The 14,176-nt window shown below is 44.1% G+C and overlaps 1 protein-coding gene and 2 long non-coding RNA genes across 15 annotated transcripts in view; 1 reads left to right on the top strand and 2 right to left on the bottom strand.

The window, feature by feature from the left end:
- Positions 1-2,029, bottom strand: part of BRDT (bromodomain testis associated) — a 68,365-nt gene extending 66,336 nt beyond the window's left edge. For 8 of the 10 annotated variants that reach the window (XM_083743295.1, XM_083743305.1, XM_083743302.1 and 5 more), the window contains exon 1: positions 1,890-2,029. In XM_083743295.1, coding sequence (XP_083599421.1) covers positions 1,890-2,014 — 125 coding nt within the window. In that variant the 5' untranslated portion in view covers positions 2,015-2,029. The remainder of the gene's footprint in view (positions 1-1,889) is intronic. The other 2 variants (XM_083743309.1, XM_083743298.1) reach the window with 2 other exon arrangements.
- On the top strand, positions 2,012-3,714 carry LOC310846670. Its single transcript, XR_014565436.1, has 2 exons — positions 2,012-2,151; positions 3,564-3,714. It is a non-coding gene; the product is annotated as an uncharacterized lncRNA (long non-coding RNA).
- A 10,072-nt stretch (positions 3,715-13,786) lies between these two features.
- Positions 13,787-14,176, bottom strand: part of LOC310846662 — a 131,377-nt gene continuing 130,987 nt past the window's right edge. For all 4 annotated transcript variants that reach the window (XR_014565424.1, XR_014565425.1, XR_014565426.1 and 1 more), the window contains one exon: positions 13,787-13,986. This is a non-coding gene — a long non-coding RNA (uncharacterized lncRNA). The remainder of the gene's footprint in view (positions 13,987-14,176) is intronic.

Here is a 14,176-nt window from a genome sequence, read left to right as displayed (position 1 = left end):
CTCAGGTTAAGAACAGTTTCAGGTTACCTCCAGAATGAATTAAGTTCTTAATCCAAGGTACCACTGTAACCCAGAGATGCATTTTAAATAAAAGCACACATTCTACTCATGTAAAAACATGCAGATTCCCGGACCATCTTGCGGGCTGGACCTAGAAGGCGATTGGGCTGGATCCAGACCCCGGGGCTTAGTTTGCCTACCCATGCCTTTAGTGTACAAAACATGGTCTCTACCAATCAGCTGTGGCCCTTCCATGGCAATGTTATTCGGGCGCATCCCTAGAACAGCGTTCAAAACTCCCATTGTCCTAGGCGCGTTTTGTGACAGGGAATTTCATCAGCGTGAGCAGCTTCTGAGCTCTGGACACAGTACTGCGCCTAAGATTTCAGATTAAAACTGCAGAGTGGAAGGAAAGGAAGACCTTTTTCTGCCTCCCTGCTTCCAGCTACTCTCTGAAGACCGGAGAAGAGACCCTCTTAAGAATATTTGGGGGGTGGGCAGGGGAAGGACTAGACCATATTTAAAATGAACATAATATTTTAGCTGCAGTTCATTCATTTTCAGCTTTGTATTCGTGTTATAAAAAAGCCCGCCTAGGCATTCCATTGTGGCACCCCTAACCAAGGTTTAAGGTGCAATTTAGCTCCTAGCTTTTGTATCTCAGTTTCTAACACTGCTGTAGAAGCTAGCCCAGGAACTAGGCTGAAAATGTTTGTGGGGAGGGGGGAAATCATGCCTAGCTCGCTCTTCTTCTGCTTTCAAGGGGAGCTGCTGAGTGGGGAGATCCCACGGAGCCTGCCCATGCCTCCTGAGCTCTCTCTTGACATGGCAGTACTCAGAAACTTCTTGGCCCTATTAGCATGAAGTGATAGGAATCTGATTCCCCTGCTCCAGATAAAGCAATAGGCTGGGGCTCCAAAATATTTAGCAGGAAGGGAGAGAATGAGATCATGCTCTGAACTCAGTCCTTCACCCTGAGTCTCCATTTGTTTCATTTATTTTGTATCACACCATAACTGTGGACACGGCTGACTGCTGTTATAATAATGCTGTAATGAAGGATAATGTTTTGGACTTGCTTGTCCTTGTTCTGTTCTGCAGCTTATTTTGTCTGATCTGCAGTTTGTACAGATAAGAATGAATGAATGAATGAATGAATGAATGAATGAATGAATGAATGACCTGGTCCTTGTTTCTCCATGCTCTTTGGTTGGAATTCCCTTCTGGTCTGGTCTGTTCGCCTGCCTCTACCAGCCCTTGCCTGTTTACTCTAGATTCTGCTATTCCTGCAAGGCTGGCACCACTCATGTCCCCCCAAAACCTGCAACAGTGCTAAACTGTTCAAACTATTCTTGTGGGAAATTCAGAAATTCCCTGCTTGTTGTGTGTCCCATGTTCTGTGATCTATGTACCCTGTTCTCAGTGTCTGCCCCGGTGAAGATCTATGCTAGCCGCAAAGGAATGGTTCAACTATCTTAAGTACTAAAGTAAAGGACCCCTGGCTGTTAGGTCCAGTCGTGGCCGACTCTGGGGCGGCAGCGCTCATCCCGCTTTATTGGCCGAGGGAGCTGGCGTACAGCTTCTGGGTCATGTGGCCAGCATGACTAAGCCGCTTCTGGCAAACCAGAGCAGTGCACGGAAACACCATTTACCTTCCCGCCAGAGCAGTACCTATTTATCTGCTTGCACTTTGACGTGCTTTCGAACTGCTAGGTTGGCAGGAGCAGGGACTGAGCAACGGGAGCTCACCCTGTCGTGGGGATTCGAACCGCCAACCTTCTGATCGGCAAGTCCTAGGCTCTGTGGTTTAACCTACAGTGCCACCCACGTCCCTTATCGTAAGTACTACTCGTTGCTATTATTCTTGCTTTTGAGGGCTCTGTGCTTACCTTAGACTTCCTCCGTCATCCTTTGGAGTTTGTGTCTGTGGGAGCGTTGAGATCACAAGAAGAAAGGGCAATGTTGTGAGATTGAATTGTGATGTCACTGGCCCTAGGGTTGTGACCCAGACCATAGGTGGCTCCAGGGGTGACCCTTGTGATGCCAACTTCAAGTCTGGGCCACCTGTCCCATGCTCCTGAAGTTGCCAGGAAAATGCTGGAGAGCAGAACTCTCTATGGACCTTACTTGGGGTGCTAGGAAGGGCAACAAGTGACTAGACGAGTGACTAGATCTTAAGTTGTTCATTGGCAGCTGCAAGCTCTTGGGTGAGATGCCTGAATTGGTCCACCGAGATTGCTCACTCTCAGATGGGTTTTCACTAGAGAAGACAAATTGTAGGGTGCTCAGAAACACCACTCATCCATGCAAGAGTCCTGCCCCTTTATACTCCTTGCAACTGAAGAACCTCTCATCAGGTTTTGGGTGTGGGACCTGTGGCTCTCCAGATTCTGTTGGATTCCATCTTCCATTACCCCCAACCAACATGCCCAACGGTCCACCGGGGATTGTAGTCCAACAGCAGCCACAGGTTCCCTGTCACTGAATTAATCTCTGCTGGAGTATATAAAAACCCAGGTTGCACACACAGCATATGTTTAAAGCGCACCCTGCCCCGCTGGAACAATCCTGGAAAATGTAGTCTTCCCCTCACAGTGCTACAGTTCCCAGCATCCTCAGGATGAGAGGGAGGGAATGTGCTTTAAACGTCTGTTATGTACACCAAAATTTCAAGTCAGATCACTTGGTATTGTGTACACTGACCGGCCGAAGTTTCTGGGAGGAGTCTTTCCCAGTTCTGCTAGAGACCCTATGGAGTTACCTGTCCTCACACCTAATGACATATTTGGCATCAGGTGTAGGGCAGGTGGGTGTGGCTTTGCTGAAACGGCATTGCAGGCCAAATGGGGAGACCTCTTGGGATGACTTAGACCCCTGGGATGGTGGTACCCCACCAAGTCTACTGTAAAGTGGGCCTTCACAGGATCAGATTCTGCTATCCTAAGGCATTCATCCAGGTCCTGCAATTTTCCCATCTGACCAAGCGCCAGGCTGTTCTGCTGATTGATACAGTACTAGTTATATAAGAGCCACATTGGATAAGATAAAAAACCCACCTTGTTAAGTTGTGGGTGAACATATCAGACGACACAGCGATTCTTCAAACAGCTCTTGTTTATTCACAGGCCAGAACAGAACTGAACTGAAACGGTTCAGCCAGCCTGCTTATATAGAGTTCCACTAGAACGCAACAGTAACCATTTTCTGTAACTATCCAATCACTGAACGTCACTTTCAATCCCTCATTTGCATATGTGGACCTGAACTATCTACAGTATCCCCCTGCTGGCCCAGGGTGAGAACTTCAGTACATAACACCCCTTGTTCATTTTGTCCCCGCATGGTGGCCAACCAGATCTTTCTAGCAGCTTTAGACTGATTTCCCAATTTCCTCAGATCTTGCCCAACACCCTAAGGTTGTCCATCCAACTGGAACAGAAGGATGAAGTGTTGTCCTGTGCACCACAAATTTCGGGTTTCTGTGAGCAGAAAGGATAATTGCTCTTGCTGCACTCCCATCCACAACTTGGTATCTGTGTCTGCTTCCTCCCCTCATGCCCCAGGTTGCCTTCCAATGGGTCCTGCTGTCCTATTATGTAAGAACATGAGAAGAACTAGGCTGGATCAGGCCCCTTAAGGCCCATCTAGTCCAGAATCTCACAGTGACCAACACGATACAGGTGGAAAGCCCAGTAAACCTGTTTCCAAACTCCAGTTTCCTTTGCTCGTTACCTTTCTGATTTTTGAACTTATTATTGGCTAGATTTGTCTGAGAAGGGACCCGGTTAGAAGCCGTGCCAGTTTGGGGAAATGAAATACACTGAAGTCAAATGGCCACGGTTCACTGACCAGATAAACATTTCTTTTTTCAAGCAAAGGGATCGCTGTGTTTTAAAACGATGGAAAGAGAGGTTCTGTCCTGGCAAACACACAATAGTGCCGTTTCAGCAACAACAAAAGCGCACAAACACTTCCTGCGAACGTCTCTCCCAGATGAGATCATCTGAAATACGCATCTTGATTTTGTTGATACCCAATGAGTCACGCAGTGATTTAATGTTATAAAATGATGTCACTGGGATTTAATTAACTGCAGTCATTTTCACATGTTCATGCGGGTACAAGGGAGCTCCCCAGAGAAGAACAATCAGGGATACTTTGGCTGACCAATCGCAGCCTTCCACCAATTCATTTACATGGAATCCACAATATATGTGAGTGCACTCAAATTGTGTTTCAGGCTTGATTCATGGTCTGAAACATGGTTCTCAGTTTCTCCTTGCCCTTCCTGGCCTCAGTTCTGGTCCTGACTATTCTCCTGAACCATCTCTCAGTGGTAGGGTACATCTGCTGTAAGTAGAAAAGTTGAATCCCTGGAATTTCCAATTAAAAGGGTTCAATAGCAAGTGCTGAAGATTGCAATTCTGATTTACCTTCTTCCATGTATTTGCTGCAAATGAGCCTATGAAAAGTGGATATATTTTATGCCAGCCGTCCTCAACCCAGTGTCCTCCGGAGGCTGTTGGAACTCCCATTAGTCCCAGCCATCATGGTTAATAGCCAGGGATGATGGGAGTTGTAGTCCATCTGGAAGACACCAAGAGCACACACACACTTCCGACATTCATTATGATTTGTGCTCTTTGGTGCTTTAAATACAAACTTTAAATACTGTTTGTGCCTGCAAAGGTTTTGAGCTGGGCACACCCCTTCACTTCCAATAAGTGCATATCTCATAATTTCCTGCTGAAATCCCATAACGTTTCACAGCACAAATGTTCTGATTCCCGTTTTTGTTGTCCTCGAGACTCTTCCAGACAGCAATCATGTGTCAGAATTGCAGAAGCATTGCAGGACAAACTAAAGCTGAATAAATCCACTGTTACTGTGTAAAAAAAAACAAACATGTTACAGAGTGGACCCACAATAAAGACTAGACTGGAGGGGTCCAAGATTACCAGATTTTTTTCAATGAATCTGGGGACACTTTTCAACTTCAATTGATTTTGTATGGGGACTGATTTGTAAATCCGGGGACTGTCCCCGGGAAACGGGGACGTCTGGTAACCTTAGTCCAAGGTTGAAGAAGGCTGTTCTATTAGGTCCAATGACATTAGTGCCATTGGACCTAATGGCATCCTTTTCAACACGGGCTCTGGCCTGGTGGAACGCTCTGCCTCATGAGACCAGGGCCCTGCAGGAACTGATTTCTTTCCGCAGGGCCTGTAAGACAGAGTTGTTCCCCCTGGCCTTTGGCCTGGAATCAACTTGATCCCCTTCCCCTCTTTCCTTTTCCCTTTCTCCTTCTGTGATGTAACTCCTATTTGGCGACTTTTTTCTGGCCCACGTAGGACCAGCCTGGATAGTTGGCCTTGGTGAAGATTTGGTGTTTTCATCCCCAAAAAGTTTTTGATTTGAGTTTCTACTGAAACGAGGCTGTATTTTAATGTTGTATTTTAATCTTGTTTTTAAGTTGTATTTTAATCAATTGTTTTTATACCTGGTGTTAGCCGCCCTGAGCCCGGTCTTGGCTGGGGAGGGCGGGGTATAAATAAAAATTATTATTATTATTATTATTATTATTATTATTATTGACGTACAACAGCCTGTGTAACTTTCCTATATAGATAGGCAAAGTGAGGGAAGAATATGACTCATGTGTAATACATAAATGATTTCAAAACTTCTACTAACTCAGTAGAGACCTCTCCTATACCACCTGTACCAAGCTGTCTGAAGGTCAGGATTGTGGGAAGGAAAGCTGATCCTTATTTGCAGAAATTGGTTCTGATAAATTGCATGCTGGCTAAGAGAGTAATCCTTAGTCAGGGGAAATCTGATCTTTCTCCAATCCATCAACAATGGATTAAATAAACGACAACCACTGCATTTGTGAAACACAGCTACGTTTCAGGAGAGCTAATAACTGCTGAATACATGTGCACTTTTGTGGAGCATATGGATTTCTTTGTTTTCAGAGTCAATTTTTTTGCCCGTTACTGGTGTTCAGTAAGAGGAATCAGACCGTAGGCCAAAATAAAAATAAATGAGCTCTCATAATGGGAATTCCTGGTTAATACGATGCTGAGCAAGTTCACAACTAGCTGAAATGGCCCATACTCCTATTTGTATAGCATTTTTATAATTTGATTTCTTTTTACAATTGAGGAAGCTGGTTGCCCAGGGGATCAGACCTTTGGTCATCTAGTTCAGTATTCTCTACACCAGTATTCTTCAGCCTTGGATTCTCAGATGTTGGTGAACTAAAACGCCCTTCATCCTTGACCGTCTGGAAATGATGGGAGTTGGAAATCTAACAGCGTATGGGGATCTGAGGCTGAACAACCTTGATATGCAGGCAGTAGGTCTCCATGATTTTAGACGTGGGTCTTCTCCAGCCTTACCTGGATTGAACAGGGGAGTTTTTCATGCAATACCATTGAGCTATGGCCCAATGCTGCCATCTTCCTCCCTTTTATTTAGAACCTGCCATTGCAATGGAGAATTGTTACGATACATACAAGGAGAGTTCTCACCTCTGATTGTTGCTGCACTAGACCATTACCACTTCTTTACTACAGATGGATCTCAAATCCTCGGTGAGTTAGGGACTTCCCCTGCATGTGAAGACAGGCTCTGGCGGATTGAGTGGATGAGACCAGTAGTGGGTCCATTGATCAAGAATTGGTCTGCATGTGCTGTAGAGGGAAGAGAGGCTCATCAACCTGGGAAGGTAGCCGATCTCAGAGAAGGAAAACTGATCCTAACCTCCACTGTCTTGCGGGATGTCTTGGGGAGAAGAAAGGGCTAAGGAGTATAAGCTGGACAAATCTGAAATGGGAGTCCCTGAGATGGTTGGCTGGCGTCTTGTATGCCTCCTTCCTGCAACACCTGTAGCGAACCTGGTGCCAAACATATTGCTCTACTTTCCTTTGGACCACAACAGTGAGGCTGTCGTCTGGGCAGCCTAGGACCTCCAAACACACTGCCCAGGTAGGATCCTAATTGCTAACAAAAAAGAAATTGCCAACAAAAAAGGAATGGCAAGAGAAACTTTTTTAGTATATTGAACTGGCTAGATTAACAGAGGCAATTAGAGATCCCACTAGACGAGAGTTTCAAAAAGCATAGGGAAAATGCAGAGAATACTTCACAAAACAGTGCCCTAAAATACATACCTGGACTTGTTTCGATTAATGTCTGCAGGAGACTTTGTGGATATTTAAGTTACAATTAGAAAAATCTTAGTAATTATTCATAAAGGAAGCAGCTTATAATAAGTAAATAAGGAGGCCAGATACAGGATAAAGGAAGTCTTTTATTTGGTTGTTTGTATTGTTGTATGTTATGCTTATTGTATGTTATGTTCACGTTTGATGAGGGTGGATTTCTGTATTGGTGGGTGGGTGGGGGGGTTATGTTATGTTGTAAATAAAATTTCCAATAAAAATTAAAAATTAAAAAAACCAAACCAAACACACTGCCCAGGCTTGCACCCCAGGGAGGTCACTTAGGTGCTGCTAAAACAGTGATTTGCCTTCACCCTCGGAGGTGCACTCCATTGTCTCTCAAGTCAGATGGGTGCCAACAACTACAGAGTTATCTGAGTAAATCCAACGGAACTTCTCCTGAGCAAGTTTTTATTCTGAAATGAAACCGTTGTTTCTTGTCATGAATCTGCACACAGGTTTGCTTGATTCCATGATCTTCTCATAGAAGGAAATCATCCCTGTGCACACTTGCCTGGGAGTGAGTTCCATGAAATCCATAGGGCTTTTGTGTGTGTGAGCCTACTAGTTTTTCTCTGAAACAGATGGAACATTTTGAACTAGATTTTCCTGTGCTAAAGCAGGGAAATTTCACCACCTGTCTCTTGCTCTGGTCCTTACTCAAAAATGTGCCTGCAGTAGTCCCATTGAGTAGGAATGGTCACATACACCATGTGCCAAGGTACCTTATTAACGTGGAATATTTGATTAGGACACTGAGCCAAAGAAAGAAAGAAAGAAAGAAAGAAAGAAAGAAAGAAAGAAAGAAAGAAAGAAAGGCTCAGAAGTATCCAGCTTCTTGAAAACTAGCCCAGTTTCCCAATGGAACCAGATTCAATGCCAAAAATTGGACAAAATGTATTTTTAACGCACACTTCTATTTTCCACTGCGAGGATTTGTGTTATGCTTTGTTGCAAAGCGGACTCCTTCGTTAAGCAGCTTTAAAAGAGATCCTGTCATCCTGATCAATTAAAGAGAGCGCACTCCGACCTGTAGTTTTAGTTGCCGAATGCTGATATCTACATACTGTCCGTGTCACACATCTTTTGTGTGTGTGTGTGTGTTTCAGATCTCTCTCAATGTGCGGTTGTGCGCCTGTATACCCCAGTGAGCACGCAGTACGGAAAGTCAAGTTTACAACTTACACAGATGTTCACCACATGTGTAGCTCCATATGGAAAAAGAAGCATGAGCTCAGAACGCTCTCCCTCTTTTCTGCCTCCTTAAGAAACTTATATGGTTCCAGCTTTTTTAAAAAAAAAACCCCAAAACAAAACACCTACGTATCAGCACATTTAATATAATACTAGCGTTTGGAACCTAAAACTTTGGTTTTGGACAGTAATAGTCCATGCTTTCAAAACTAAAGTGGAACATAGATACTCTTAATAAAATAGCTGGATGTGTGTTTCTGGAACTGCTGAAGGTAAAACAAATACACAGAAGTGTAACAGGGCTTCAGTTATTTTCTTCTTAATTCTTTAAAAAGGCTCTGAAGTATTATCTGACTTCCTAGTGAAGACAACATGCCTTTAAATCAGGGGTGAGGGGACCTGTGACTCTCCAGTTGTTACCATCTAGGCCTGATAGGAATTGGAGTCCAAAGGACTCCCACCTCACATTTAAATATAGACTTGCCCCAATCACATACAAAACAGGGGAGCGGCAGGTAGGGAAACTAGCTCCTTAGAGCGAAAAGACCCCAAGAGCCAAAGGAGCTGAACCCCCTCTGAACCCATGTGCTACTCACCTTCCCATAGCTCTCTAGTGTGGAGTCTTTGTCAGCACGAAGTTACATTACCTCCTTCCAGGGGCCAGATTCTAGTGGCAGGCAGGTCCAAAGGCACAAGTGCAACGATGGTAGATTTCAGCTTTGTCCTGTAGGTTACACTTCAACACCCCTCCCTCCCCTCCGCTCAGGGAAGCGAGAGGCATTATTAGAATTCAAGGACGCATTCAAGTCGGGGGGGGGGAACACTCCAGGAGGGCAAGGAGCAGGGGTGTGGCTTGAAAGAATCCCAAGGGCCAATCAGAGGTTGCATCCTGCCTTAGCCTTTTTCTCCTAGCTAACCTCTCTTCCTGTTTTGGCACCCTGCCGGAAGGTAAAGCATGGACAGGAGAGGTGTTTGACGTGCTCCCTGCCTGAAACATTCCTTTTGCTCAAACGTTTGATCCTTTTGTCTCCACTTTTGTTGATGACTGGTGGGCTCCAGTTCAAATAGATGGGTCTGCCATTGTTTGCAGGTGGCTTGAGCAACCTTCCCCCAGGTGTTTTGGACGACAACTCCCATCTTTCCCAGGGGTTCAAGGTGCTTATCCAAGAGTTTGGTTTCCTCTGAATGTGGGGCAGCAGAGACTGCAGTGTCTTTAGGATATATGGTTTATTTACACATATACACAACCTGAGCCGGGTTCACAGCATTAACACCCCCAGAGGGTCTTGCTTCTCTCATAGCCACAGCCTTGGCTTCCAGCAAAAATCTGGCATGGCTCTGACTCCTTGGCTTCCCAGCCTGCCTTGCTTCCAGCTTCTAGCATATACACAATCTGGGCTTTGTCTTTCTAACTACCAGTGAGTTGTTATCTGGCACAGAGCCTCTTCCTTTGTTACCTTAATGGCTCATACTTCGAGAGGGCAAGTTCCTCACCAGGAAACTAGCCTGGCAATTCCAGGAATTGAATCTATGCTGGATCCAGGAATTAGAAGGGAGCTCTGGCATACAGTCTGCTCCCCACCCCAAACTCATAACAATATGTACACTCATCAATATATCTGGCATTTTGGGATATAGTATGGAAGTAAAAAAGGGACGCGGGTGGCGCTATGGTTTAAACCACAGAGGGTTGGCAGTTCGAATCCCTGCAACGGGGTGAGCTCCCGTTGTTTGGTCCCAGCTCCTGCCAACCTAGCAGTTCGAAAGCACACCAGTGCAAGTAGATAAATAGGTACTGCTGCGGTGGGAAGGTAAACAGCGTTTCCATGTGCTGCTCTGGTTCATGCTGGCCACATGACCCGGAAGCTGTATTCCGGCTCCCTCGGCCAATAAAGCGAGATGAGCGCCACAACCCCAGAGTCGGTCACGACTGGACCTAATGGTCAGGGGTCCCTTTACCTTTACCTTTATGGAAGTAAAAAAAGCTGAAAGACATTCAAGAAAATCTTTGGCTTTCCCCTTTCCGTGCCTAATTTCTCATGGTGGAAAGCAGGAAGCTGAACTCCTACTTGAGGCTTTTCTCACCTTCACACCGATGATTTTGTGGTCCATTTCTTAGGGCGATCTATTTGAAGCCGGTTTATTTCTAGAATTCCCTAACCCTAAATGCCATGCAAATCAGCTCGTACAAGCACGCCGTGTACATTTCCTACCGAGTACCAAGGAAAGCACTTAGGAAGGAAAAAGTTGGAAAGGTGTCAAATCGTTTCACGGCATGTGCACGAGTTGTGCCAACCTAATAAAAATAGTTAACAGCCAACTGTGTTTCCTAGCTTTCAGTCTGCCTTCGCAGACTCCGGGACGGCAAGGCTCTGTAAATAAGAATGTAAGGAAAGCACTGCTGGATCAGGCCAGAGACTCATCTAGTCCAACAACTTATTCTCAAAAGTAGCCAAACACGCCAATGGGAAGCCCACAAGCGGAACCTGAGTGCAAGAGGGCTCACCTCGCTTGCGATTCACAATAACTGGTATTTGGAGGAGTATTGCCTCCAGCAGTAGAGGTAGAGAATAGCTATAATGGGAAGTAGCCACTGGTAGATTTATTTTCCGTGAGTTTGTCTAATTTTCCGTGAGTTTGTCTAAAGCCGTTTAACATCCAGTGAGAGCGAATTCTATCATTTATCTGTGTGCTCTGCAAAGAGGTACTTCATTTGCCTGTCCAGAATTATCCAAAACAAAATAAAGACATTGACCCTAGGAAATGTGCTGCTTGCAGTATGGAGAGCCTGCACCTTCCATGTGTTTAATTTGTGCACATTCAGCTTTATGTGTGTGACGAAAGAAAGAAAGAGAGAGAGAGAAGGAGGGAGGCAAAAGGGCAGGGTTCCGGGAAAATGACTTGGGTTTTAAGTATACATGATTTATCTTTAGGCATAATCCCCAGAATGTAATCCCTGCATAACTTGCAAGCCTACTGTAGTTGATGCAGATGCCGTCCTCAAAACATATATTGGCTATATCTGGTATTTCTCTTCTGCTACCTAGTGTTTTTTTTTTTACTAGAGCTGTTGGTCTGTCGGAGGGACGATGTGGGTGATTTGGTTGCAAGTGGTTTTCTTTTAAAATAATATTTATGTTTGCATTTTTTTTATACATATAAAAAACTACAAAAGCACAAGTATACCAAATGTGTAAATTCCCATCTCCCCTCTCCCCTCAAAATATCCCATGTATACACGTTTAGTTGCAGAAAATGGTAAGAACCAGTGAATTTCATTTTTGGATATTTGTGATACTTGACCGTGTTTGTGGGATTTGACTTTTGTAAGGAGATACTTGAGCAACACCTTCTAAACTTTTTAAAAATCAATTTATCATCCGCCTTAACCCATGAACTCAAAGCAGAGCACATCAGTTTTAATAGGAATGGCAGATTTATCACTACCTAAATCCCAGTCTAAGCAATAAATATAAAAGACCTGGAAATGCAAAGACGAGTGAACTGTTATAAAAATGAAGTATATTATAGATATAGAGCTAATAAAAGTGTCTAGAAAGCCCTGCTCCTTTCCACTCTCTAATATTCTCTTGTAATAACACACTCGACCGCTCACCTGCTTGCACATTCACATATGCCTGTTATGAATGTATTTAAAATGTGGTTCCGCCATTCTAGATATACTGCAATAGTGGTTTCTGTGTTCCTACTCATGATCAACATGTAATCTGAAAACCATCCCTGGGAGCAACTCTTGCAGTTGTGTGCATATATAAACACAAACACATTTTTTAACCCTGTACCTTTTACTTATAAATAATCTAAGTGTTCAGGCCCAAATCCTGGGTGAAAATAATTGATCTGCCAGAAAATAGCAATTTGGACCTTACATTTCACACACACATCTCTCTGGGAATTGTATGTAATAGTATCCATCACAGAACTTGCCTGTTATAATTAATTATTATTGTTATTTATTAAATTTGCATGCCACTCTTCATCACAGGACGGTTTGCGGCATAAAAATACAATACCACGAAGTTTCATTCAACGAAACTTTACTCAGTGTAGATCAGGCATAGGCAAACTCGGCCCTCCAGATGTTTTGGGACTACAGTTCCCATAATCCCTGACCACTCGTCCTGTTAGCTAGGGATAATGGGAGTTGTAGTCCCAAAACATTTGGAGGGCCGAGTTTGCCTATGCCTGGTGTAGATAAACCTGTTGAAATGAATGGGCCTCAGTTGCTTGAATGCAACCCGTGATTTCATTAACAGGCCATTAAATTCATTGAGTAACTGTTAGATGACTATAGGTAAAAAAGGTAAAGGTAAAGGACCCCTGGACGGTTAAGTCCAGTCAAAGGTGACTCTGGGGTTGCAGCACTCATCTCGCTTTCAGGCCGAGGGAGCCGGTGTTTGTCCACAGACAGTTTTTCTGGGTCATATGGCCAGCATGACTAAACCACTTCTGGCACAACAGGACACTGTGATGAGTGACAGAGTGCATGGAAACGCTGTTTACCTTCTTGCCGCAGTAGTACCTATTTATCTACTTGTACTGGCATGCTTTCAAACTGCTAGGTTGGCAAGAGCTGGGACAAAGAAACAGGAGCTCACGCCATCGCGGGGATTCGAACCGCTGACCTTCCGATCAGCAAGCCCAAGAGGCTCAGTGGTTTAGACCACAGCACCACCTGCGTCCCCAGTTATCTATAACCCATGATGACCCTACAAGCCACACTTGTCTATGGCTATTCTCATTGCTTCGTGGAGGCAAGTATTTCTGCAATGTTGGTCCAGCCACTGAAAAGGTCCTGTTTCGTGTCATCATCAACCTCCACTCATCAGCTTCCACGCAGAGATACAGAAAGGGTACAATTCAAGCCGGTAAAATTATTTCTGAGTGGCAGCCGTCTACACGCTGTTTCCATGACCAGGACCTGTGTCTTTGCTCCCCACTGCAAAATCCACACTGAGGAATTGAAGGTGTGGAAAATAACAGGCCCTCCTCATGATAAAAACATCCATGACTCATTCATTATGAGAAGAGAAAGAAAGAGATTGTGTGCATCCTAAATTAGAGAAATCCTAAATATCAGAGGTAAATCTCAAGAGTTCAACCCTGGGAAGCATTTAGACCCAATGTTTCTCTTAAATTCCTTGTGAGCTAGTTTAACAAAAAACACTTATTAGGAAAATACTTTACATCTTCCGCAACTGTAATCCTATATTCTTAGGCTTTATGATCCCTTTCCTAGCCCACTACCAAGAACAAATGAAATTTAACGTCCCCTAAGACGTTGAGATATAAAATGTTCTATATAGAAATCATGAACCAAACCAAACAGCACACACAAGAAATAGTATGACATCAGGCATTTAATAGGTAATAATATGTTACATATTGTATATTGTTGTGCGCTGAGATTCCCAGAAGCCTCTCCCAATGACGCTGAAAGCTGATATGATGCATTCTCAGCGATCTCCCCCTTTAGCGTTGATCATCAGCCCGTTAGAGAAGGAAACCATAATCCCCAGGATGATGAACTCACATAGATTCCCTGGAAAAATAAATATCCAACATAAGGCATTAATCAGCCGAGCAGAACTTTTAACCTTTGACGCATACAACTTTAGGTAGGAACAAATTGCATTAAAATTCATTCACCAAAGGCGATACAACTCGTTCCACGGGACATTCTCATTATATCTGTTGTAGAATTGAGAGTTTCAGTTAATTATCATTTTGAT

This window comes from Podarcis gaigeae, assembly GCF_964106915.1.
Source record: "Podarcis gaigeae genome assembly, chromosome: 6".
Taxonomy (NCBI): Eukaryota; Metazoa; Chordata; class Lepidosauria; order Squamata; family Lacertidae; genus Podarcis; species Podarcis gaigeae.
The sequence above is the reverse complement of the archived record's forward strand: the minus strand, read 5'-3'. Positions and strand labels throughout refer to the sequence as shown.